Genomic DNA, 27,856 nt, shown 5'->3' on the forward strand with positions numbered 1-27,856 from the left:
CTAGTTCCAATAGGGTTTTACTTTATTTTGGTTGCAACTTGTAACTTGAGTTTTGCATAATGTGTGATATAATATTTCTTTTTGAATGTGAAAGAAGGGACCAAAGGCTATGTGAGATACAACACTTGCATATAGTTGTATACCTTTTGGGGATTTGGACATGTGCAATTAAATTATATTAAATCTTTAAAATCTTTGAGATCTTTAAAAACCCAAGAGAAAAGGCATGCTCTTGGTATAAAGATTAATATTTTAATATCATGTGACTTGGATAGTGCACAAGAAATATTCTATGCTTCTCACGCATGTTTGTGCATTTAGTTGTATGCATCTTACTTTCTTTTTTGTTTAAATTCGATCCTTTTTTTATGATAAAAATTAAAGAGGAAGAGAGTTTGAATCAAAAGCGCAATAGATTGAGGAATAAAACTTTATCAGTCAGTACAATCCATGCTTGCCAAGAACACGTATACTTGTTCTAGTTGTATCATAATTCTACAGTTGTGTGAATTGGGGAGGGTATCAACATCTTCACCTTCCTCCATCTAGCTTCAATTATGCATTGAATATTTTCAATATTATTGTTATTGTACTTTCGTATTTCAGTGATATGAGTTTCTCTAAATTTGGTGCTATGCACTCTATGCATAATTCTAATAATCTTTCTTTGAATGAACACTTTTGTACTACTTTTGTCATGAAATTGTCAAACAAAGAGATTAACAAATTTCATGCCATGCAGAGTTTGAACTACATATGTGCCCCGTAGCCGCCTCCATGTGAGAGAATTTGGGAACATTTACAAAAAGAGAGGTTGAGATCAAAAGAGCTTTGCTCTTTAAGTATCAAAGAGTAATAAAAGAAGGGTTGAGATTTAACTAGATCATCTTAAGCATCAAAATATAAGAAAGAACAGTTGAGATTTAACTAAATAATGTTTAATTAAATCTCAACCTCTCGCTCGTGAAAAATAGTAAAATAAATGACATTGTGTTTATGTCACATTTCATTACGATTCTTTTAGTGAGCTTTTAATTTTAGATTAACCCTATGGGTTAAAAAAAATACTATTAATCAAGTCGTCATGATAAAAGTCTGTTAACAATCACAGTACAAATCGAAATTTTCTGTCAAAAGTGTCTGGACATGGAGGGCCTAAATAAAATTTGGGAAACTTGTATAGGAGATGTGAAATGATGAAAAGGTCTTTAATTTTGTTGTCGAGTTTAACTTAATTATATATTATTAAAAATACATTGTTTTTTAAAAGAAAAAAAATAAATAAAAAATAGATATTTTCCTCAACTGAAGAAACCAATAAGCTCAACGGCTAGTTTTTTTGGCAGGGGTATCCTCCTATGCAATGTCAATCGCGAATTGCAAAACCAAGTGGCATGTGGTCCCCTCTATATCTGCTACCTTTATCATTGATCATTTCTTAAAAAGAATGGCCAATTGTATTTTACAACCTTCAGATCTGGGTGACTTCCAAAATGAGCAACGAAGTTTTAATTGTCTCACGTTGCATTGTAAAGTCTTACAATTGTATCAAATTTGTGTTAGTGGTCTTACTGAATTTATGATAGTTCATTAAAAATTAATGATGTGGTGATCTTAAGACACTTAACGTGTAAGTCGCATTTCCACCAAATTGGAAAAGAAAACTCATCAAGTTAAGGGAGGATTAAACATTCAAAGAAACAAAAAATGTAAATTGATATATTTTTCAAACCTCATTGTCAAACAAACTCACCAGTTCGAAGTATCGAACTCGAAACCTTCCATATTTTTTTGTTTATTAGAAGCCACAGTCCGTGCTCTTATCACTTGACCACTTGTTGTGCTTCCATACCTTTGCTACTTGGATGGATGCAATAATGCATTCTTCTGACTATATTCACATGCATGGAGAATAGTTATGACATTTATATAACTCTATGAATAATACCTTAAAAAATAGATATTTAGAGAGATCCTTTATTGATTCACGTGTGATGAACTTGTTTGGTTGTTTGGCAAACAGAAAAACAATCGTACACGTGCTCATATTTGTAGGTTGCCACATAAATATTTATATTATCAAACTGTAAATCTAAATTACGTGTTTGTATAGATATTAATTCGATTAAGGGTTCAAATCGAGTCAACAAAATAAGCATTTTATGTTGTCAGATTGTGAGACAAGAGAATCTTCTTGTTTAGTCAATGTTCTTAAATAAAATTAGCAAAAAATAAAAAGGAAGAGTAGATAATAAAATCTTGCAGGAGAAACTAAGATGCAGAAACATATGGTTAAGGATGCAGACAAAAGGGATACAGGCTGCCTAACGCTGGAAGCATGCATGGTGGGTTCAAATGCATAAAGATGTAGTTTCCTATCAATGTTTCGGCCTAAAAGATGCATGTGCCAATCATAGAGGATGTAAAAACCATTCAACTAGAATATATGATAATTGCAAAAAATATAACTAGGGAACATGGCTAAATTTATAAATAAAACTAGGGCATTGGTCTCTAGAATTTAACGAAATTGGTATTTCGGCCTCACAAAAAATTCATGAGTACTGGTCGTTGGATTTGTCACTACTTAAAACAACGGTCTTTACAGATGATATTGTTAATTCTTTCATCCAAATTAAAAGGATTAAAAAAGTATGGATGGAAGTTCTAACGATTGTTAACCAAAATGACCATTATTTCATAAGAGTTCAAGATCAATACTCACAAATGTTTAGTACAATGATCAAAACTCGAATAAAACTAAACTTCAGAAACCAATGCTCCAATTATCCCAAGTTCATGAGCCAGCCAATTTTTCAGTGTTCATAAGTCAACGTCACCATTAAAGACAAACACAATGCCCCATAAGCTTGTTGAACTTACAGACCAACAGAGATATCCATCGACAAAAGAATGGCAGAAAGAAACAAAAATTGGAGTCTTGAATTTGCAGCAAAGTTAGACAACAGAGAATAAAAAGTTCAATTTGTTACAAATTCACTTGAATGGAAAAAAAATTGCTTTTGAGGCAGAAAGCTAAATGGTAAAAGTAAACGGGTGCAAGAAGAAAAGAATAAAGTTGCTCAAAACATCGAAGTATTTACCAAAATCAAGTGTCTTTGTGCAATTCTAAATTTACAAAGGTCACATTTATATACAGCAATAATCTTCCTAGTACACATTTTATGCATCTACAACCTTCAAAATGATTCATGCAAGGTAAAAAATGTAAGTAAAACCATCAGAATTACTGTGATTGAAGATGGGGGTGATTGTTCAACCTGTGGAAGATGTAATCGTAAGCACGAACCAATCGCTTCCGAAATCTTGGGAGGTCTAATCTCACAGTTTGGCCATCAAGATAGATCTTCTTTGTGTACTCCCATCCCCTTTTGGTTACACTCTGTGGATCCCTAAGAACAGGATCATCCATATCGTATTTGGCGTACAACGAGCTCTCTCGAGTAAGAATCTGGTAGCCGATGTATTTCAACCCGAGCTTCCTTGCAGGTTCCCCATAGTATTCCTCCGCTGCCCACTCAGTTCCTAGGGGAACAACTTGGATGAACACAGACCCAGGCCTCATGAACATAAAATGTGTCATGGCAGCGCCATGAACCCCGATCATCACATCACTCGCATTAAGGGCCCGATAAATCTTTGCTAACTCTGTCGTGCGGTCAGGTCTCAAAACATTAACTTCAAACCCGATTTGCTCAGCCATTCTAACCAAGAAATTCTCATTAGTTATCGCTCTTGATCCATTTCGAGATATGATGACCAGTTTAGGCTTCTTGAATTGATCTTCTTGCACTTCACTCTCAGGTTCGAAAGAGCTCTCGGATGCCAGAGACGCAGAATGCTTCTCCTGTGCTTCCCGTTCCTCGTCTTGAATAAGACTTCGAATTCGAGGCCAGTAAGCTCGGTCTAGAAGATTTCGAAAGTCAACAATGCTCACATTTCCCTCCATCAGTGAAGAATCCACAGTGAGCTCGTCGTGAATCCTCAGACCAACGGTGACCTCAGGGAAGCAATGAGTTCTTGTATCTCCACTAAAATCTATAGGTTGATAATCTGACAGTTGAGAAACAATGTCTCCATATTTCGTCACCCACCAATTATGGTACTCGAGAATGACAAACACAACCTTCTTGTTGAAACGCTGGGAAGTAATGAACAACGGCATAATCCCATCATTGAATTCGTGATAGACATTACCGGTATATCCCCCGGTTGAGAAAAACACTGCCGGAACATCATGTTGGACATCACACCGGTGGTGCATCCCTGGAGTGTCTTTCTTCGCAACGAGCTGTAATTCATCAATGGTATCCATGACACTTGTTTCCCATTTCCGCGTATACGGTTTGACCTTTGTGTGCCTGAGTTCCTCGGTTTCATCTTCTTCATTTTCCTCAACAACATCAGAAACATGATTTTGGAAGCTACTTCCTTCTTTAGATCGGTAGAGAACGATAGTGGAGGAAGCAGAGTGTGTTCTTACATCCCCTTTCATTACACAAATATCTGAACGAATACTGCTTCGATCGCAACATATAGTTCCTGAAGGCACGGACAGAAATTACAATTAATTTGTATTAACAAAATAAACATCAATAATCAAAAGCATCTGAAAAATCCTGTTTCCCTTCCCGGTACTTTAGATTAGATTATAACATCGCTCAAATAAAACAGTGACCACCTTTAGCAGTCTATCAATACCGTCTGAGAAAACCGAAAACCCAAATAATCAAAAGAGAAAGGGAAAGGCAGAGCACTCACCATTAGAGATTGAAGAACACAAGGGACCATTTACATTCATATCTTCCATTGGTGTTGAATCTACAAAAACCCCAATAAGATAACACACTCATACACATGCAGCAAGATTGAAGCAAAGAAAATATGAGAGAGAGGAGAGACAGGAGAGAGAGAAGGGGGGGGGAGAGAGAGACTTACATAGAAGAGAGAAAGTGGTGTTGGAGCTGAAAAGATGAGGGGCTAAGATGAAGCTGCAAGAGAGGAAGGAGATGAAGAGGAGATAGAGAAGCTTTGGACTTGTTCTCTTGTAATAATAACCAGAGTTTGCAAACTCCATTAGAAAGGTAGTGGTCTGTGAGTCTTCATCTCCCTCTGCTGCTGCACAAGGCTTGTCAACTTTTCTCCACTGGTGGTGGTGATGCCGCTGATACCGCCCCATTATTTCTTATGCACAAAAAAAAAAAAAAAGCTTTGATCTTTATTTTTCCTTTCCCCTGTTTTTTCTTCTTTCTGGGTTTTGTAGAGAGAGAGAGAGAGAGAGAGAGAGAGAGAGAGAGAGAGAGTTTGATGGACTGGGAACAAACCCCGGATGAGGAATGGGGAGAGATGTTTTTTTTTTGGTCAATCGAGAGTGGAGAGAGATGTTCAAATAGCAGAGAAAGTAAAGCTATTTTCTTGGATTCCCCCCCATGTTTGAGAGAGAGAGAGAGAGAGAGAGATGGGAGATGGGTTTGTTTATTGAGGAGCTGCCTGCTTCTTTCTTTCTAGAGAGAGAGAGAGAGAGTCTAGAGAGAGGAAGATGGGTTAATGCCTTGATGGAGTCGAGAAATGGAAAGGAGCTGACAAAGGGGAAAAAGGAGGCTTAAATTTAATTTAATTGAGGGACGTCTCTGCTCCAAGTTTGGTAATTTTTTTTCTTTTTTTTTAACAATACACTAAAAACAACGAATAAGTTTAGTCTCATAACAAATGAGTAATAATATACCGTTTTAAATCAGAATCAAATTTAAAACTTTATCAAATCATAGTACTAATTTAATTAAATTATCTGGCAGTCAAATGCGTATAGAGAGCAGCGGAGACTTGAAACTTGTGATGTGATCCTTATTTTTTTTCTTTGCATCCTCGATTGGGTTGGCTGGCTGATTTCTTACGGCAAGTGTTCAAAATTAGTGTACAACTCGTTATCCCACGCGCTTAGGGACACGTGCCTCCGGGAGCTGTGTCCTAGTTGGCAAAGCAAACTGACTGCTGGCGGGAATCAAGATCTTGCTTCAAGTTAGAAGGAAGATGGTGGATTGGCCACTGAAAGTAAAGAACAGAATTTTGCAGATAAGTAAGCATATATATGGTCCCATCCCATCCCACGTTTGGTCTAACATTGGAACAAGACTATGATCAGTTTAAAAATAATATACAAATATAGGTATTTGCTTTGATTACTCATTTTCCTACCTTTCTATTTGTCACTTCAACCCTCTTTAGATTTCCAATGTTTTCTTAATTCTTCTCTCTTTTCCCATGTTGCTACTTGAGCCACGTGACTAATTTTCTATACACTCATTTTTACCTTTGGCATTAAGTTTAATCTCACAATGAGCTAATAATAATGCAGGTGGATTGTCTGCCCTCCTATTTCCATACTCTCCATATCCCCTCCTGTTTGTGTGGTCATGATTAAGTCACGTCAACATTTTATATTCCTATTACTTTTTGTTTTATTATTTCTATAAAAAATTAATATAAAATATTGACGTGATTTAACCATGACCACACATCACAGGAGGGTATGAGGAGAGTATGGAAATGGGAGGGCAGACAATGCACCTCCAACAATAATATGGTTCAAATTCTCTTTTTGCCAGAATCGAACCTAAGACCTCTCACTTACAAGTGTAAAGAAATATCACTAGACATTTGTATGTATAAAATTTCCAGTTTGAATCTTGTGAATAGAAAATTTAATATCAAATATTGATCACTTAATATGCTCAATATCGTTGTATAAAAAAGAAAATGATCTCATTCAAAAATTGTAGAGTTGTGCGACATCATAAAGCCTTTCTAAACTAACAACTAAGCTTCTCTAATGGTTTTGTGTCCCTATAATAAGTAATAAAAAATTTCATGCAAATTCGCTATGTCTTTAATAAGCCCATCACTGGTAGCAATTGGCTAATATATAAAATTTTAAGGAAAACTAATGAAAAGAGTTTAAAAACTTTGAGTTTTAATGATAAGGATAAAATAAAGGGTAAAGTGAATAGTACCATAATTGACTTTTTAGTGTAAAAATATGATTTTTCGTTAAAATAAACAATACCGTGAACTTTTCGTCAAAACTCTCTAAATTTTATTGGCCGTACGTAATCCTATTATGGGTTTCCGTTATTGACTTTGTGTCTCTTCCATCAAATGGCATCCTTATCCTTTGTGTCTTATATTTGTCTAATGTTTACCAAGAATTTTCAACAAGATGATGAAGGGTGTTGAACAAAAAAATACCACATCAAGAGAAGCGCACTCAATAAGGACATATCAAGACTTTTGTGGAATTTAAAAATCTAGAAGTATTCAACTAGAGAAATGTTAGCCACAATTCATATTTACGTTTTTTTTGTTTCCTTTTTCTTACTCATCAATTTACATCTGGATTCTATTTACCTACTAAACTAAAACTTTAATGTTCTAAAAGTACAAACTCTTTTTTCTCCTTATATCTTTGATAAATCTACCAAGTAGGCAATAATGCAATTAAAAATAAGAGAGTGCTAACAATCTTCTCACTTACATTTCAAGTTCAACATTCTCACATCTACTCATGCCACGTGTATTCTACTAGCATGTAAAACTAGAAACTTAGGGTCTGTTTGGTATCCTATATGAAAATTTTTATTATTTCTCAAAACATTTCTTAAGAATATTTCTTGAAAACAATTTTCTTTAAGACTAAAAACTTGATTGCTTTGTGAATTTAAATTTTTAAATTTTACGACTTAAACTAGACAAAGAGATTAAGAAAGAGGGGGTCGCATGAGAGGGAGAAAGAGGAGAGAGGAGGAAAGAAAGTAAGAGATGATTGAATGAAAGAGAAAGAAGAGAGGATTGGACGAGATAGAAAGGAAGAGGAGTGAGAGAAAGAATCGAGAAAATGAAGAGAGTGGATTGAAGGAGAGACGAACAAAGTAAAAAAAAAAAAAAAAAAAAGGAGAGAGAAAAAAGAGAAGAGAGAGAGATAGATTTGTAGTGAGAGAGGAGGAGGGAGAGAAAAGAAATGGATGAGTTTAAATTTAAAAACTCTAAAAACTCTTCTTTTTTTTTTTTTAAGAGAATAGACTATATTTTTTAGTTAATCTTGAGTTCGGTTTTTGAAAATAATCCTACCAAACAAATTTTTAAGGCCTAAAACTTGAAAATTGTTTTTGAGTTAAAAAAATTGGATTCAAGTACAGTACCAAACAAATCCTTAATTACTTTTTTATTTCTAAATTAAAAGTTTGGTATACTATCTAAATTGTAGCAATGGTCCCTTAACTTTAACTCAATTAGAGAAATGATCCCTCAACTAAAAATACATTACCATTGGTCTATCAACTGATCAAAATGTGTAGGTATGGTCATTTTTGTCAACTTTATTAGAATTTTGTCAAAATAAGTTATATAGGAAGAACCATTGCTACAATTAGAGTCCTTCAACTCATCAAAACGTGTAGTTATGGTCCTTTTCGTCAACTTCTTTAGAATCTTGTCAAAATGAGTTATGTTAAAATGATCATTGCTACAACTGGGTTAAAGTTGAGGAACCATTGCTCTAATTGGGTTAAAGTTGATGGACCATTTCTCCAATTGAATTAAAGTTGAGAGGCCAATTGTAATAGATTTTTAGTTAAAGGAACATAACTGCACATTTTGATGAGTTGAGGGACCATTGCTCCAATTGAGTTAAAGTTAAGGGGGGACCATTGCTCCAATTGAGTTAAATTTAAGGGATCATTGTTATAATTTACTCAAAAAACATAGTGAGATTTTATTATAATTAAAATTTTAGTTTTTGAGTACTAGGGGATACACGTGACTTTAAGTGAAGTGAGAAATAGTTATATAGGAAGGACCCTTGCTACAATTGAAGTCCTTCAACTCATCAAAACGTGTAGCTATTGTCTTTTTCGTCAACTGCTTTAGAATTTTATCAAAATGAGTTATGTTGGAATGATCATTGCTACAACTGGGTTAAAGTTGAGGAACCATTGCTCCAATTGGGTTAAAGTTGAGGGATTATTTCTCCAATTGAATTAAAGTTAAGGGACCAATGGTAATGAATTTTTAGTTGAAAGACTATAGCTGCACATTTTGATGAGTTGAGGGATTATTGCTCCAATTGAGTTAAGTTAAGGGACCATTGTTACAATTTATTCAAAAAAAATAGTGAGATTTTGTTATAATTAAAATTTTTAGTTTTTGAGTACTAGGGGATACACGTGACTTTAAGTGAAGTGAGAAATAAGTTATATAGGAAGGACCCTTGCTACAATTGGAGTCCTTCAACTCATCAAAACGTGTAGCTATGGTCCTTTTCGTCAACTTCTTTAGAATCTTGTCAAAATGAGTTATGTTGAAATGATCATTGCTACAACTGGGTTAAAGTTGAGGAACCATTGCTCTAATTGGGTTAAAGTTGATGGACCATTTCTCCAATTGAATTAAAGTTGAGAGGCCAATGGTAATAGATTTTTAGTTAAAGGAACATAACTGCACATTTTGATGAGTTGAGGGACCAATGGTAATTAATTTTTAGTTGAGGGACCATTGCTCCAATTGAGTTAAAGTTAAGGGATCATTGTTATAATTTACTCAAAAAACATAGTGAGATTTTATTATAATTAAAATTTTAGTTTTTGAGTACTAGGGGATACACGTGACTTTAAGTGAAGTGAGAAATAGTTATATAGGAAGGACCCTTGCTACAATTGAAGTCCTTCAACTCATCAAAACGTGTAGCTATTGTACTTTTCGTCAACTGCTTTAGAATTTTATCAAAATGAGTTATGTTGGAATGATCATTGCTACAACTGGGTTAAAGTTGAGGAACCATTGCTCCAATTGGGTTAAAGTTGAGGGATTATTTCTCCAATTGAATTAAAGTTGAGGGACCAATGGTAATGAATTTTTAGTTGAAAGACTATAGCTGCACATTTTGATGAGTTGAGGGACTATTGCTCCAATTGAGTTAAAGTTAAGGGACCATTGTTACAATTTACTCAAAAAAAATAGTGAGATTTTGTTATAATTAAAATTTTTAGTTTTTGAGTACTAGGGGATACACGTGACTTTAAGTGAAGTGAGAAATAAGTTATATAGGAAGGACCCTTGCTACAATTGGAGTCCTTCAACTCATCAAAACGTGTAGCTATGGTCCTTTTCGTCAACTTCTTTAGAATCTTGTCAAAATGAGTTATGTTGAAATGATCATTGCTACAACTGAGTTAAAGTTGAGGAACCATTGCTCTAATTGGGTTAAAGTTGATGGGCTATTTCTCCAATTGAATTAAAGTTGAGAGGCCAATGGTAATAGATTTTTAGTTAAAGGAACATAACTGCACATTTTGATGAGTTGAGGGACCAATGGTAATTGATTTTTAGTTGAGGGACCATTGCTCCAATTGAGTTAAAGTTAAGGGATCATTGTTATAATTTACTCAAAAAACATAGTGAGATTTTATTATAATTAAAATTTTAGTTTTTGAGTACTAGGGGATACACGTGACTTTAAGTGAAGTGAGAAATAGTTATATAGGAAGGACCCTTGCTACAATTGAAGTCCTTCAACTCATCAAAACGTGTAGCTATTGTCATTTTCGTCAACTGCTTTAGAATTTTATCAAAATGAGTTATGTTGGAATGATCATTGCTACAACTGGGTTAAAGTTGAGGAACCATTGCTCCAATTGGGTTAAAGTTGAGGGATTATTTCTCCAATTGAATTAAAGTTAAGGGACCAATGGTAATGAATTTTTAGTTGAAAGACTATAACTGCACATTTTGATGAGTTGAGGGACTATTGCTCCAATTGAGTTAAAGTTAAGGGACCATTGTTACAATTTACTCAAAAAAAATAGTGAGATTTTGTTATAATTAAAATTTTTAGTTTTTGAGTACTAGGGGATACACGTGACTTTAAGTGAAGTGAGAAATAAGTTATATAGGAAGGACCCTTGCTACAATTGGAGTCCTTCAACTCATCAAAACGTGTAGCTATGGTCCTTTTCGTCAACTTCTTTAGAATCTTGTCAAAATGAGTTATGTTGAAATGATCATTGCTACAACTGGGTTAAAGTTGAGGAACCATTGCTCTAATTGGGTTAAAGTTGATGGACCATTTCTCCAATTGAATTAAAGTTGAGAGGCCAATGGTAATAGATTTTTAGTTAAAGGAACATAACTGCACATTTTGATGAGTTGAGGGACCAATGGTAATTGATTTTTAGTTGAGGGACCATTGCTCCAATTGAGTTAAAGTTAATAGACCATTGTTACAATTTACTAAAAAAAAAGTGATATTTTATTATAATTAAAATTTTAGTTTTTGAGTACTAGGGGGGATACACGTGACTTTAAGTGAAGTAAGAAATAAGTTATATAGGAATGACTATTGCTACAGTTAGAGTCCTTCAACTCATCAAAACGTGTAGCTATGGTCCTTTTCGTCAACTTCTTTAGAATCTTATCAAAATGAGTTATGTTGGAATAATCATTGCTACAACTGGGTTAAAGTTGATGAACCATTGCTCCAATTGGGTTAAAGTTGAGGGACCATTTCTCCAATTGAATTAAAGTTGAGGAACCAATAGTAATGAATTTTTAGTTGAAGGACCATAGTTGCATATTTTGATGAGTTGAGGGACCAATGATAATTGATTTTTAGTTGAGGGGCCATTGCTTTAATTGAGTTAAAGTTAAGGGACCATTGTTACAATTTACTCAAAAAAAAAATAGTGAGATTTTATTATAATTAAAATTTTAGTTTTTGAGTACTAGGGGATACACGTGACTTTAAGTGAAGTGAGAAAGTTGAAATGAAAAGGTAAATGAGAAAGATACTAGCATTTTTTCTTAAAATACTGACAATAGTGCAATTACTGCTAGTGTTGGTGACTTTCATTACAATGTATTTACATTTGTATGGTTACCTTAAGGTATGTAGTAACAATAATACTTGTTTTATTTGCTATTAAGGTTTATTTATTGGTTACAATATGGTTTAGGAATTGTGACATTTTTTTAAATAATGATATTTACACAAATGGTTGGAGAATAAATTTGTGTCAAGCTTGTCATTCACGATATTCAAAATTAATATCTCTCATGTTATGGTTTCACTCACCTATATTGTACAATATGTGCGAGATTGTAAATGTACCCTTGTGTGATACTATGCATGTACCTTCTATGCCTAACTGTTACTGCATGTTATTATTGAATTATACGTGAGAGATTGTTAACAAACATTACATGCCAGATTATTATTGTATCTTTTATGTAAGATAATTATTGCACTTTAGGTGCACCGTTAATTGCACCTATTTGCAGGGTTCTTAGAGCATCTCTAATGAGGCTACAAAAATTGTGGATATAATTTAACCAAAAAAAAGAAATTGTGGATATAGTCTATTTTAAAGCTCTTGAATTTTTAGGCTCTAAAAATAATCTCTCTCAATGGAGGTTATATATTTTCCTGGCTCTATATGGGACTATATACTTATTTATGTGGGTATTTATTTTTGTAGTACAAAATAATGGTTTTTTTTTTTTTTTGTTAACTTTTCTTAAGTTAATTTTAGGCATGTTATCTTAAATTTTGTTTAACACTTCAATCTAAAACAAAATTAAATTCTAATAAAGTTAGATTTTATCACTTATCAACCGTTGATTTAGATTTTTTTATCTTAATCTCATATGTTTATTCATTTATCTGATTGACATGTTCTCCCAAAGATTTTAATTCACAACAATCGTTGGACTAAATAAAATCCGGCCAATTATGAACATCTTTCCCATTCTTCTTGTAATTTAAAATGGCTGAAGGACCCCATTAGCCCTATAAAAGCATAGCCATTGACATTGGTGAGGGTGATCCCTTTGATAAATACACAGATGCTGTGGAAAGATTGTTATATTATTATTCATCTACATGTATGATATTTTACATAAAAGTCCAATCCAGGATTAGTATGGTTAATGATGAGATTAAATTAGCAACCAACCAAGTGCTTCCTAAACCTTATGAGATCCAATCCCACGGTTTGACCTTGCAGATAAATCTTCTTTGTGATTTGCCATCCTTGTTCTGTCACTCTTGTTGGATCTGCAAGAATGGGATCACCTATTTCCTATTTATCATACAGTGAGCTCTCTGTGGTAAGAATTTCATAGCCAATGTACTTCAAACCAAGCTTCTTTGCAGGTGCACCATAATATTCCTCAGCTGCCCATGCAGTTGCAATTGGATTAATTTGGATAAAACCCGAGCCAGGCCTCATAACAAGAATGTGCCACGGCAGCTCGATGAACTCCGATCATGGCATCGCTCGAATTCAGGACCCGATAAATCTTTGCTAGTTCTGTGGTGCGCTTCGGCCTCAAAACTTGGACGTGAAACCCTATTTTCTTTGCCATTTGACTAACAAGTTCTCATTCGTTATTGCTTTCGATCCGTTTCTAGACATGATCGCAAGTTTAGGCCTCTTGGATTGATTTACTTTTTTCATGCACCTTCATCATCATTTTTAAAGGGATTTTCCCTGTGTGGCACGTAGACTCAAAGAACTTCTCCTGCGCTTTTCGTTCCTCCTCTTCATGGATTAGGATACGGATTCGAGGGAGGTAAGCTCGGTCTAAAAGATTTCGGAAATCAACAATGCTCTTATGTCCCTCCATCAGTGGTGTTCACACTCAGCTAATGATGAATTCTCAACCCAACAATGGCCTCAGGGAAGCAATGGGTTCTACCGTTCTAGTATCTTGATGTGGAGTGGAGACTAGAGAGTAGGAGTGGGGAGGGGTGGCGGCGGGCTGTGAGCGTAGTATTGGAAAATATGTAGTAAAATAAATTATATTTAGAAAGTAGATGTAGGATGTAGTCAATAATATGTATTGTATAATGTGGGATGTGAGCGTAGTATTGGACAAAACAACCTTGATTTTACAACTAACAAACCAGCTAAAGAGGAAACAAGACAAATCTATCCATAACTTAAGTCTGAAATAAACATGTTGGTGTTAGCAAACTATGGGTGTGTAAGGCTGTTCATCAATAAGCTTAGCGTGCAATCAAAGCTATAAATAGCTCACTTGTACTGCTTAGCTGCTATTTATGTGTCTGTTAATGATTTACTTCTCAAATATTGGTTTCTTACTTAGTAGCTAATTGATTAGGTATTCACCCTATTTTTCAAGCCAAAAATAGAGGGTGCTCCGCAGTATGGGATGCTTCGAGTATTTTAACAATGAAATATTAATCTTATATTTTTAAACAAAGAGCTAACAGTTTAAATGCCTAGAATATCCTATACTTCAGGATGGTTGGTTCTAGCTTGGATCCTAACTTTTACTTTTTTTGGTGAGATAACAAATTGTTTTTGTTACAACAATTAGTTAATTTTAGGATAGTGTTATTCACGCACCCAATTTTACTTCTCATATGTTAATTTTTGTTCATTGATCTTATTTTATTTATTTGATCCAACGACCAAAAATTGAACAGGGTGTGTGAGATAAAAGTAGATGTGTGAATAACACCACCTTATTTTATTGGGAACTTTAACAAAAAGCTCCCGGTACTGTTCGCTTTAACGAAAAATGACATTTTTACACTAAAAAATCAATCCTGATACTATTCATTTTACCCTTTATTCTGTCCTTATCGTTAAAATTCAAAGTTTTCAAACCATTTTCAGTAGTTTTCCTTATTTTATTTGCTTTGCATTTTGGAAACAAATATTGTTTTAATCAATAAAGCTACCCTCCTGCTCTCGAGGCTCCTAAAAGGAAAAAAACATCGTACTTCAGATTTAATCAACAATGGTTTCATTTCTGCACAGATTTTTTCTCCCTTTAAAGTTTAAACACCTATTAAATAAATAAAAAGAGAATCAACGACAAAATCATACAATGATGTGCAGAAGGAGGAAATGAGAATGCGAGGAAAATTGTTAAATCTATCACCATTGAAAACTACGATCATGAGTAACGGAAAATTCACTTCAAATAATACTGAAATTCCTTTTCAAATTTATGAAATTTGCTGTCTTTACTGTTGCAAAATTGCACAGGCAAATAGAAAAACAAAGACATTGAACAATTCTTCAACTATTTCTTTTGGGTAAATACTAAACCATTTTTTGCAAGTGTCAAAAACCATGTACATATTCCGATGACAACGAAATTTATTCAACTTCCATGACCATAGCATTGCCTAACAGTTTTCATGACGATCTAAGTAACTGTGTATACCATGTCAAGTATATATCAAACCATTAAGGTGTATCTTTCAGCTCTAAATTTGATTTCCGGGTTACGAATGTCGTCCTGGCTTTGAATTAATCGAATCTCCAGACTGGTTGACTTGGGATCGTGGCCGGCACTTTTATAGTCACTAATCGTCCTTTGCAGAAGAGCCTGCACGTATAGATTGTAAACACGAAACCTGTCAGCCATGGTTTTCAATGAAGGGGATCCGTGACAACAATCACCCATTATTTCTAGTCATTCCCAGACCTCCAAAAATTCATCTTTTCCTTGGTTAAATCAAATTATTTTTCAAAGAATATTTGCTACGCTAACAGCCAGGAGGTATCTAGTTATCTACCTTACCAGGCATTTCACTACCAGTTACAACCACCTCGTCTAAATGCCGTGCTATACCATGAATGATTTGATACTGGCAGGAAATGTAGTAGTTTTCCACGCATCATAAAGTAAATCAATTTCATAAAATTAATTATGTGGTTATAAACAGCCATGATCCCAAGTCAAGCAGTTTTATTCAATTATACTCGTATATTCATAGCCAGGATGTGTCTTGTGTGCCCATTATGCATTGTTTTGGACGATCCAAACCGTCCAAATTTTAAGTATCTATTCATAGATCATCCTTGCGAAAGGAAACTATTTAGCTATTTGATTCTCATCAAGAAATTTCAGTGTTTATCATTTTCTTTGGTCACAAAATCATTTCCGATTTGACCATATATAGCAAGGATTATCTACGAACCACGAATTGAAAAGTAGACAGTTCGGATCCTTGAAATTAAATACAGCGTGTGACGACCAATATTGCCCATTTCCCTCTCCTGAAGCTACCTGGTACATTAGATTATGGTCTCTATATGTATTGATATCTCTAAAACAGTGTGAGCATCAAGTTGAGCATTTCACTTTTTATTATATTCCTTAATAAAAGCTATAATAATAGAATTCAGTAGATAGTTTACTGCCATAGTTCAATCATGCTCTACATATATTGGTATCTTTCAAGTGTCAAACAGAACGCTCCACTGGAAGAAATCCAAAATTGGTGCTTTTACTCAATGCTTTTCTATTCTTTTTCATTTTATTGATTCATCTATCTTTTGATTAGTGGCTAGTCACTTTGTACATCCTACTTCAAATCAAAAGGGAAATTGCAAATAATGCTTTATGCCATTCAGAATACTTCCACACGACAAAAAAACTCCAGGAATCAACAAAATAAAAAATTGGGGCCACAAGGAATACCTGCAAGGATGATACAGCAAGCTCAGCTGCCTTCCCTAGGTTGTCAGGATATTTCTGGAAAACAAAAAATATAACCATTTATAGAAATGGAGCTTTATTGGCCAAGTAGGGATAGGAGTCGAATAAAAAAATACGGTTTTAAAGGAATTACATTGCTCCACCCAAGGAGAAGTGCAGTCGTGAGATCTCCTGTTCCCTACAAAGTTCATGCATATAATTGTCAATCTACAGGATCTTATGAACCAAACTGTAAAAACTAATAAGCTTGAATAAAACATCTACTTTTACGATAAACTCGATAACAACAGGTAATTTGATGCTCTAACTATTGTCACCTTGCACGTCAAACTTCAAGTTGATCCAAAATCTTTTCATAAAGAAAAAAGAAAATAAAAGTTGGTCCAGTATTTCCAACTTTTCCATCTATATTGTATAAGATAGTATTTCTAAACATTTAAATTATATCTACAACTTTGATTGAGTAATTGTACAGAAATTTGGTAAACAATAGACATTGTATGAAGTGATCCAATTGCTGGTAGAGTAAAGAAGGAAGTTGGCACAAACCTTGAGTTAAATTAAAACATAAATACAGTTTGGGAATTGGCACAACATATCCTGATTTGTATCAGGTAAAAGAGTTGAAAAAAGCAACCTAGCAACATGCTAAACACATAAAATCAGGCATCTCCAGATATCCATTTTTTCTTGAAATGAGATGCCATCGAGGTGTCCAGTAATCAAGCAGGTAAGTGAGAATAATTAATTGGAAAAGTAGCACTAAGCTGACGGCATACAATCCAATTAGACGATTAGTAAGTCATACTGTACAATTCATGGAATAAAAGGGCAGACTGCAGAGCATGTTCTAAATGCTGTTATATAATTATAAAGTAAAATCAATACTTTATTAAGAGAAGCAGGCTTTGCTTGTCAACCTCTTTCTAAAAATACCAACCATGTCCCCTTTTTCCTTTGTTACCCTTACTTACAATAAGAAACATTTGCATAATAAGGATTAAATAGTAATTATACTGATCTAAAATTTCAAAATAAATAAATCCTTCCACATTTTTTTCGCACCCCACTTCCATAGTTTTGTCCCACATGCATAGCAGGTATGGGATTGCGAGAGTTTAATAAATGGTTCAAATTAACAAGAAGCAAAAATTACGAGACACTGAATTAACTAAAAATGTAATGTTCTAAATTAAAACTTCTAATATCAGTTCATCATAACATTCGACAATACAATGAAGGATATCCCACATGCATTTTGTGAGTAATCAAACTATGCATATGTATAAAGCCTTGCAGATGAAAACTTAAAAAGGAAATTTTCATACCGTAAAGTATGCAGGAATTTTAGGAATCACTATCTTGAATTGCTTGGCAGGCAGACCCTACATCATGGATTTAGTAATTGAGTCAAACATCATTCTATCATGTCAAAAGAAATCTTGGCATGAATTACAATAAAGTTAGAATTTATTTGATTGTCTAAAAAGTGACTATAGTGAAGAAAACACTCAGAAGCTTCTAGCATAAAAGAAAATAATATATAGATCCCAAACATGAAGAATAACTTCATTTGTAGACAAGATCTCACCTTTTCCTTTTGATGACTACCAATCAGAAGAAGATTACCATTTATATTTATGCTTGTTATCACAACCTGCAATATATCAAATGAGCATTATACTACAAATGAATCAGAGAAAGTGAGATGGAACAATTAAAAGAATTTCACAAAAAAGTTTACACATATACAATAAGCAAAACAGATGTAACATCAAATAGAAGAGCAAAGTACAATAAGCATGTAATGTTTTCATGAGAAATTTTTCCCTTCAACAAATACTACTTAGAGAAGAGAGAGAGAGAGAGAGAGAGAGAGAGAGAGAGAGATGTAACATCGATTGAAAGTGCACAATCAAGAAATTTGAAATTTCCACCATTTTCGGCCTTCCCATGAGTTAGACTAACTAAATTAAAAATAGTGGGAAAATAACTACAAATGAGTCAGGCTATACTTTACACAAATTTGGCAATGTCTTAAACCCCTCATATTCAGCATATGGATCCCATTTATACCCATCTGATGTAGAATCTCTCTTTTTTTTTTTTTTCAGGTGAGCTTGTTTTTAGAAAATTTCTTCTAAGTGTTTTCGTATAGGATATACACTTCAGTTTCCTTTAGTAGGAGACAATCACCAGTTGGATGCAGCAGGTGTCAAGCATATTCCCTAAACAGCATGCCATTATTATGAGGTTCTTTGGGTACCAAAATCCAACCATCTATTCAGAAAGAATGGCGGATCAGTTGAGTCACGTGGATCATTGTAATTGTCCAGCTAAAGAAATAGTAGGTTGGGTTCAGATGTGTTTTGTTTATTGAACCATATATCAGAACCAAATTTCTGGGTCCCTCGATTAGAAGCCACTTAAGAAGAGCACTCCAAAAGGTGTAAACTTCTAAGAAGGCTATAATCATCACATTATATACCCTATAACATGTACAGCATGCTTACTTGGCTTCTATGAGATAAACGGAGATGATGGTTTATCCGAGAGTTGCATAAATAAATTACCTAACAAGCTGAAGGAAATAATTAAATATGCAGTTGCAGATGGAGCCCTTGTATTTTCTGACTGATACCTTCAGTCCCTAATGAGGTCTTATTTATCTTTACCAGGGCGAATTGCATAGACAACAAACCCACCCACCCCACACACCCACCCATCCACAATATATTAACTAAAATGAATTGGTTTGAAAATATCCTCAACAAATTAATCACATGAATTTGCTATGAAATACCAAAGGTGTCCATGTATACGGCTATATGCATTGTGAATTTGAATTAATGCACTGCACCAGTACAATAAGCCAGACATAAAATATCCTGTTGCTCCAAGAGCACTGGACCATTTGCAGTGCCATCATTTATGGTCTCTATATATCTGTCTCTAAGAAAACAGATACAAATCACTTAACCAATTTGCAAGACAGTTAGATACCGAATAGTGGTAGCTGACCGTTTGTACAAAAACCCATCTAGATCTCACAATCCCAGAATGAAAATATAACCAACGATTCAAAGATAGTTTTGGAGGATACAGAGATTGGGGAAAAATAAAACATGACCATAACAAAATTATTCACATTAACATGAAGTGAAACACTCCAGGACATGTGCAGTAAAATATAAAATATTAACAAGTTTGCTAAAAAATAGTACCATTGACGGTCCCGCAGCATGAAGAAGGTTACAAGCTTCACGACCATCTTTTTCAGATTCAATCCTGTTACAGAATAAGTATCACCTACTACTTAGGAAAGAGACTAAATGAGAAAAAAGCAGTTACACCCAAGAAACATCAGATGTTTAACTACAGGGAGCAATGTTGATTTACTAATTATAATGTAGTATAAACAATTACCTCGAGTTAGTCAAGAGTTCTGCTTCAAACTGGTTGGGAGTCAACATTGAAGCCACTGGGACAACCTTATAAAAATGCATAATAAGAAAACAGCTACTAAACCAATTTCATTGTCAACCCACTATATCAACATAATTATCAAACATTAACTTTTTACGAAGATAACTACTGGATCGGCAAAAAATTCAAGACTAAATGCTTAGGAAAGTTATAAATGATACCGATCTTACACAAACACAAAACGGATTGTATTAGATATTGGTTTGACATTTATTAAAGTCTGAGTAGCTGACAAACCAGTAACATCCAAATAAATAAATACATCTATGTAACATAATATATGCAAGGACCATGACATGCTATGAACATGCACCCATAGGCAGGTCAAACTGCTTAGTGATTACCTTCTCCCGATATACTGCTACCAGCTCTTGAGGGACATAGAGCTTTCCTTCATCACCCATCACTGGATCACAGACTGGGGAAGGAAAGCAAGAATTATGTTACAATAGAGACAAAAAAAAGTTTTCTATTCTTTTTATATAGAGAGAAGGATGAAAAATCACATTCAACTGTTACCTCAAATTAAAGATAATAAAAATGGAATGCACTGCTTCCATACCACTTGAGTGAAAGAACAAACAGAGTTTACCCGTAATCAATAGGTTTCAGAACTCTGCTTTCCAAAAATATTCTTTTTATGTCCCAACCAATTCACGCATGGTTTATGGAAGTGTAAAACCAATGAATTTAATTGAAAGATAAGTTGTAGGATTTCTTGAACTCTTAGATGACTTAATTATTAATTTAAAAGTGAGCAAGAAGAACTTACCTTGTTGTCCCATAAACAACATACCGTTTAATTCGTCCAACAAATACTAACTATGAGAGTATCTTGAATTTTTAACAATTTTAAGCAATAATCTAAAGATATGAACATAGACCAGGTATTGCATCATATAACAAGTACGTCAAAGCAAAGAGAATAATAAGCATATGTATAAGTTAACCATAGAGGTCGGAAAGCATGAAGGAGAAGCCCTAGTAGAGGTTAGAATAGCAATTTCAGATGCTTAAATTCCCAGCTATACCAAGGATAGTATATATGTATCACACCATATTTGATGATTGGCAAGGATTGATGAAGTATTCAATGATCCACTCACCATATTTAAGTTTTGGGTTTACAGAGCGAAGCTTATTGACAACCTCCAACACAGTGTTCAAAAACGAAACTGAACCAATATAACCTGCAAAGACATCAATGGATCAAAGCCACATAAATCTAGGAAAGTAATAAAAATTACGTAAGCTCTCCTGAGCAAGTCATAAAAATTACTATGTGAAGTCTTTCAAAGAATATTACAATCCAACAGGGAAGAAAAGGAAAAACAGGACATAGATGTTTTGTGACTCTAAACATGAAGATGGCATCAACTTATTCTAAAAATACAGAAGAAAAAATATCACTGAAACAAAGAAAGAATGAGGAAAGTTAATATGCTTGGTGATAGCAGAATAATATGAGAGGCATTAATGGTTGTTTCTTTCATTAATATCTAGAAGAATGATTTCTTTCAGATTTTTTGGAAGCATGTTTTATGTCATTTTAATCCGTGATCCAGGTCAAGATCATGCTACATTCTTGCAGATATATCTTGGTATGCTACCACCAATGAGCCAACCACCATCTTATCCCTAAGGATTCAGCTTTACCATTATTACCTTTCTTCGAATGGAAAAGGTCAGCACAACACATTCACCATGGTATACAGGAGTTGAGACAAGATATTCAAAAGGCCAAATCCATGAGTAGTTTAATATACCTGTTAATAGATGAGTGTAGTATAATAACTCATTTGCTTCAAGGCCTTCTACCAATTCCCATAGTTGCTGTCCATTCAAAACTTGACCCTTAAAAGTTGGGTATCCTGCAATGTTTTGAGATTGATTGAATCAGAACCATACCACCATTAAAACTAGGACACAACGTTTGACTTTATACAGGTTCACAGAATTCTGAGACTGTTGGAATTTAGTAGAAGTAGCTTGCCTGTGTGGTTAGAGAACTGGACTGAATTAATTGGATCCACATCGTAGCCTAGTAGTTGCAGGGGAAAGACAGCTGACTTATTCCCAACATATCCCTAAAAAGAAGTAAAAGTTGAAGAACTATGTAAGGTCAAAACATGATCTACAAAAGACAGGTGGATATCCCTCACCCAATCTCAAACACTACGCATATTTACTGATAAAAAAAAAAAAAGTCTCAACTAAAAATTCAGGCTTGTTAAAGATACACGGGGAAGGTAATTATGGCTAGTCCACGTCAAAGAAGGGAGACAATGAACTTTTGATTTCTCATCAAGTACTTACTTACACATAAGCCATGTTTCTGATGAGAATAAAGCATGAACTACTTGGGCAGGATTTACGAAAAAATGATTACCTTCATCAGAATCTAGTCACTGCTCAGCTATTTAGAACATGGGACGGACAATACAATGTCTTTTCGCTAACTTATGACAAATCCAACAACTCCAATTTTGGGCATCTATCCATATAATCCATACATCATTCCATTACCTCAATCATACTTATAAGATTATTTCCAGGAAAACAAGATGCAAGCAAGGATTGACTAAATAACGACAACCACTCCCAAAAACCCCAAAACTTCACCGGGCCAAAAGCTACCCAATCAATCAAGTTCCATACTTTTAACTTTTATACGAGATTCGAGTACAGTCCAAGGATATATTATAGTCCTGTTCATGACAGTCTGCCGTGCCAAACGAGGCCTTAATAAAGCTTCTAGCTTCTCCATTTTTTCAGCTACCAAACACACCAAAAAATTCACCCAAAAATCAGCAAACGGAATCGGGAATACCTGGACAGTATGAGATTGAATACTAAGAACGCGACCGGTCTCAGAGGGCAGAACCAAGGACAGGACCGGCGGAGCCATGTCCGGATACACCAAGCTTCGAGAGCTTCCCGACCTCCTTTTTCCCTCGATACGAAACAAACAGGTAAAATCAAAGTGAGATGAATTTTGGATATGAAATGTAAGAAGAGGAAAGTGGAGATTTTGGGGAGCAGCGATTAGTTTTGTACGGAAAATGTGAGCTTCTGGTGAAACTGTGAACAGGAGATTGCTGGTGAACGAGCCGGTCGGAGTGAAGAAACATAAAAGGGAGCGACGAGAGGTAGTGAAATGAAAGGGGTTAGGTGATGGTATTTTGTATTGGGCGGGTCACGGGGGAGGCGTCCGGGTTGTGAAATGCCCGCCTGGCGCAGCAGCCATTGGGAGAAAAACTTGTTGCTTGGTTTGTTGCTAAACTTCATGAGTGGCATTACAACTACTCAAAATTTATCACGTGATAAGTCTTAAATATAATCTTTTATCATTCTTTTATATTTAAAATTTTTATAATTATTTTTTTAATAATCATTTCAAGGAAAGGCAAGCAAAGGATTCCAAATTTTTCTATTCGATACAAGTGGACCACTTGAATCGGATGACAAATTCATTTTGGAGAGACTATGATTGCTTTGGAGATGCTTTATGCTTTGATACTACATTTTGAACTAACAAGTACAATTTGATTTGCGTTGTATTTGTTGTATTTGTCACATGATCGAAGCAACTAGTGTATAAAAAAATAAAAGAAACTTACAGATTCTTGGTTGCTTTCCATGATAAAATTAGAGTGAGTGCATAACTATTTTTTTTTTTTAAAGAAAGAAAGAAACGAAACTGGGAAAGAAAGAAATGCGAGGGAGTACTAAAACCCAAGACCTACGGCAAAACAAAGTTTTTTTTTTGGGGGTGGGGGGTGGGTGGGTTGGGAAGAAAAAAAATAGGGGGAAAGAAAAAAAAGGAAACATAACATTGATATATATATATATATATATATATATATATAATATATTAATTAGTTAAAAATTAATTATAAAAATTTTAGATATAAAAGAATGATAAAATATTATATTTAAGACTTGCCATGTGGCGAGTTTTGAGTGGATTGTAATGCCACTCAGCGAAGTTTAGTGGCAAGCCAAGTCCCACACAAGTTTTTCTCGTCATTTGGGGAGAATATCAGGATACATATTAATTTTCTCATTTTACACGTATTGAAATTAGAAATTGTATCACTTTATGTTTTACTTTTTATGTCTTTGAGTCGGAGGATAGAGAAAATTTTGTGTAGGTCTTGGCTTGTCACTAAATTTCGTTGAGTGCCACTATAATCCACTCAAAACTCATCACGAAGCAAGTCTTAAATATAATATTTTATCATTTTTATTTAAAATTCTCATAATTATTTTTCTACTAATTAATATATATCATGGATCAATATAATGTTTCCCTTTTTTTTTCCTTCTTTTCCCCCGTTTTTTTTTTATTTCCCAAATTTTCTTCCACTTTATGTTTTGCCTTGGGTCTTCACTCTCTCTCCCAATTTCATATTTTGTATTCCTCTATTTCAAAAGAATTTGTTAAGAAAATGAACATCGTTCTTTGCAGAAAACTGAACGAGCTTGAAAGGAGATGAAGTTATAGGTTATGGCTTTTCTTGACACTGCAAAGTTTGAAAATTACAAACTGAAAGTGAATGATTAAACTTTGTCATTTCTTTTTACTCTTGATGCCATTATAAAGTTTTAGACCTTACGTTTTTTTAACAGAAATTCAAACGACTGAATCTATATACAAGCTATTCAGCACATTGAGCATGATAAATTAGCAAAGGCATCTGGCCAAATTAAAAAAAAAAAAAAAGTTGAATTAGCAAACCTTGTGTAGAATTACATCTGGAATTTGTAATCGAATGGCTGAGTCTATTTAGAATTTGGATGGTTTCACACCACCAGCCCACAAACCTAAAAACAAGGTTATCACTTCTGAAGCTGCTAAAACTTTTATCTCTTACAAAAGGCTGAAGAATAATAATATTAGGATATGTGTAGAAATAATTTTGGGGTGTATTCATATTTCTATTTATTTATTTTAATTTTTATAGGGGTCAAATAGTCAGTCACACAAGAGTATACAAGTTATTTAATAATAATTTTTTATGTGGCATGTATTCATCAATATCTTGAGTGTTAATAAAACAACCAAAAAAATAAAATAAAAAAGGAAACATTAGATTGATCCATGGTATATATTAATTAGTAGGAAAAAATAATTAGGAGAATTTTAAATATAAAAGAATGATAAAAGCTTATATTTGAGACTTGTCACGTGCTGCGTTTTGAGTAGATTGTAGTGCCACTCAACGAAGTCCAGTGGCAAGCCAAGCCCCACACAAGTCAGCCATTTTTCTACCGAGTTTATTAAGAGCTGCCAATTTTTTGTTGAATTTTAATTTAAACTGATTAATTCCTGAATGTTTATAATTGGCTAGTTTTCCTCTTGAATTTTAATAGTCAATTACCCTCTGAACTTTATAAATTGTCAGTTTCTAGTAATGAATATGTTGAAATGAGTAATTACTATTCTTATTTGAATTTGAGTCTTGAATTAAAATAGGTGAACCGAGACGGTCATATAAGTCAAGTGACAAGGAACACTAATGAAAGGGTAGTGCTATCCACTTACTCATTTTTACTTCTCACACAGTCCTATTAAGTTTTGACCGTCAGATCAAATGAATTGGAGACAATCAACAGCCAGAAATTAACAAGGATGTGCGGGAGGTAAAAATGGGTGTGTGAATACCACTTTCCCTAATGAAATAGCTTCACAACCCCAACATGTTGTTGAAAGAGCAAGACCATAGAGAAGATTAAGAAATGTTCACATTAGGGATAAAATTCGAATAAAAAGTGTACGGAGTGATGTGACATCCCACATCACCCAGGGGAGTGATCCTTATATGTATATTCCCATCTCTACCTAGCACGAGGTCTTTTGGGAGCTCACTGGCTTCGGGTTCCGTAGGAACTCCGAAATTAAGCGAGAAGGGGGCTAGAGCAATCCCATGATGGGTGACCCACTGGGAAGTTGCTCGTGAGTTCCCAAAAACAAAACCGTGAGGGAATGGTAAGCCCAAAGCGGACAATATCATGCTACGGTGGTGGAGCGGGCCCGGGAAGTGATCCGCCCCGGGCCGGGATGTGACAATTTGGTATCAGAGCCTAACCCTGGTCGTGGTGTACCGACGAGGACGTCGGGCCCCTAAGGGGGGTGGATTGTGACATCCCACATCACCCAAGGGAGTGATCCTTATATGTATATTCTCATCTCTACCTAGCACGAGGCCTTTTGGGAGCTCATTGGCTTTGGGTTCCGTAGGAACTCCGAAGTTAAGCGAGAAGGGGGCTAGAGCAATCCCATGATGGGTGACCCACTGGGAAGTTGCTCGTGTGGCCAATATTAAAGTTTTGGGGAAAATTGACCAATTATAAAAGTTCAGGGTAATTAGCTAAAATTAAATTTTAGGGAGTGATAACTCCTTACAAGTTTGGGGGTTGGGGTTGGGCTTTAGGGGGGGGGGGAGGGGAAATCGACAAATATCTTTTAGTTGGAATGATGGTTTAATTTTTTTATTAAATTGATGATAAGGTCAACGTAATACCCTTATATACACTAACGTACATGCTACGTTTACACTATATTGATCAAGTTTTAAACCTTATGGTGCAATGAGAAAATTTAAACCTCATGACTTAATTTGAAAATTAGCAACTCATACTTAGAACGTGTAAAAATTTAGTTAGTCATTTTTTTTATTGGAACTGCATTTTGTGATAAAAATGATAAATTTATAGAGTAATGCTAGCTACCTTTCCTTATTTGCCTTTCTCACTCAATGGATGTCACATGGACTTAACTTGCACCAAAATTTATGCATTATTGTGTTTAAATTTTCAATAATCTCTTTCCACTTATGCCCCTAATTAAAACCCATTTGTCAATTAAACCATTAAATAATCCACCTAACTATGACAAATCTAATTATTTTATTATTAATATTATTTTTTATATGCGTTTCCATTTTTTCGACTCTTTTTTATTTTATTTTCCATCTAATTTTACGTTCTCTTATTTTGACATGTGGTTTTAGGCCTTCCTAAAAAAAAGAGTATATTACCTAGACAAAAACTCATCTTCACTACCATCATCGTTGTCATTCTTTCTACCACCACCATGGACACCACCATTACCATTGCTTACCATTGGCACCACTAAATTCCATCACCTCCACCCTGCCCTCTTAACAATGTCATTGCCATCACCATCACTTTACACCACGCACTACCATCGTCACTAGGCCCGAACCCTGAACGTACCAACACAATCAATCATCTCTATTTCAATATCTTTTCATCATTAAATGGGCTGTATAAAATTGGCTTCCCTGCAGATAAAAATATTAATTTATTAGAGTTGCAGATCACAAAAGAAGTATTCCATGCAATTACATGGTTTACTAGTTGGGCAGTAGATGTTGATCATGATGCTAATCTTCCCAATGTTACTGATTGCAGATTGCATTTAGAATTCATGTAATCATCTTGAACTTGTGTGTACCTGTTTTTGATAAAATATGATATGATTTTATTAAAAGCCAGGAATAAGCTACTCAATACAAGGAATGGGGAGATCCCCCTCAATTAAATCACAAATCAATGAAGGGGTTTCATCAAACTAAGTACAATCACCTCCATAGATAGCAAAACGAGCAAGCCTGGGCAACCGAGTTAACTTGACGGCGAACATGGGACGCAGTAGCTTCAGTGACCAAGTGTAATAAGGATTTAGTGTCTTCAATGATAGGTCTGATAATAGACACATTCAAAGAAAAATCCTTTAAAACAAAAATGATCTAAAATGAACCACTTTCCAATGAAATGTTTTGTAAACCCC

At 34.5% G+C, this 27,856-nt stretch overlaps 2 protein-coding genes and 1 pseudogene across 2 annotated transcripts; all 3 read right to left on the minus strand.

Moving 5' to 3' along the window:
* Window positions 1-1,614: 1,614 nt before the first annotated feature.
* LOC137745817 (xylan glycosyltransferase MUCI21-like) lies at window positions 1,615-5,578 on the minus strand. Its single transcript, XM_068485828.1, has 3 exons — window positions 4,960-5,578; window positions 4,783-4,842; window positions 1,615-4,563 (listed from the first exon to the last, which is right to left on the minus strand). The coding sequence occupies exons 1-3, from the start codon at window positions 5,198-5,200 to the stop codon at window positions 3,248-3,250; spliced, it is 1,617 nt and encodes a 538-aa protein (XP_068341929.1). The 5' UTR covers window positions 5,201-5,578; the 3' UTR covers window positions 1,615-3,247.
* Window positions 5,579-13,010: 7,432 nt separating this feature from the next.
* LOC137744485 (xylan glycosyltransferase MUCI21-like) lies at window positions 13,011-14,848 on the minus strand (annotated as a pseudogene).
* A 180-nt stretch (window positions 14,849-15,028) lies between these two features.
* On the minus strand, window positions 15,029-23,326 carry LOC137745551 (pyridoxal kinase). Its single transcript, XM_068485512.1, has 13 exons — window positions 23,095-23,326; window positions 22,868-22,990; window positions 22,031-22,124; window positions 21,804-21,908; window positions 21,144-21,227; window positions 20,382-20,455; window positions 19,978-20,042; window positions 19,776-19,839; window positions 18,143-18,208; window positions 17,880-17,936; window positions 16,685-16,729; window positions 16,534-16,587; window positions 15,029-15,435 (listed from the first exon to the last, which is right to left on the minus strand). Exons 1-13 carry the CDS (start codon window positions 23,323-23,325, stop codon window positions 15,286-15,288), a joined length of 1,212 nt encoding a protein of 403 aa, XP_068341613.1. The 5' UTR covers window position 23,326; the 3' UTR covers window positions 15,029-15,285.
* Window positions 23,327-27,856: the final 4,530 nt, after the last annotated feature.

Source organism: Pyrus communis, chromosome 9, assembly GCF_963583255.1.
Source record: "Pyrus communis chromosome 9, drPyrComm1.1, whole genome shotgun sequence".
In the NCBI taxonomy this organism is placed as follows: domain Eukaryota; kingdom Viridiplantae; phylum Streptophyta; class Magnoliopsida; order Rosales; family Rosaceae; genus Pyrus; species Pyrus communis.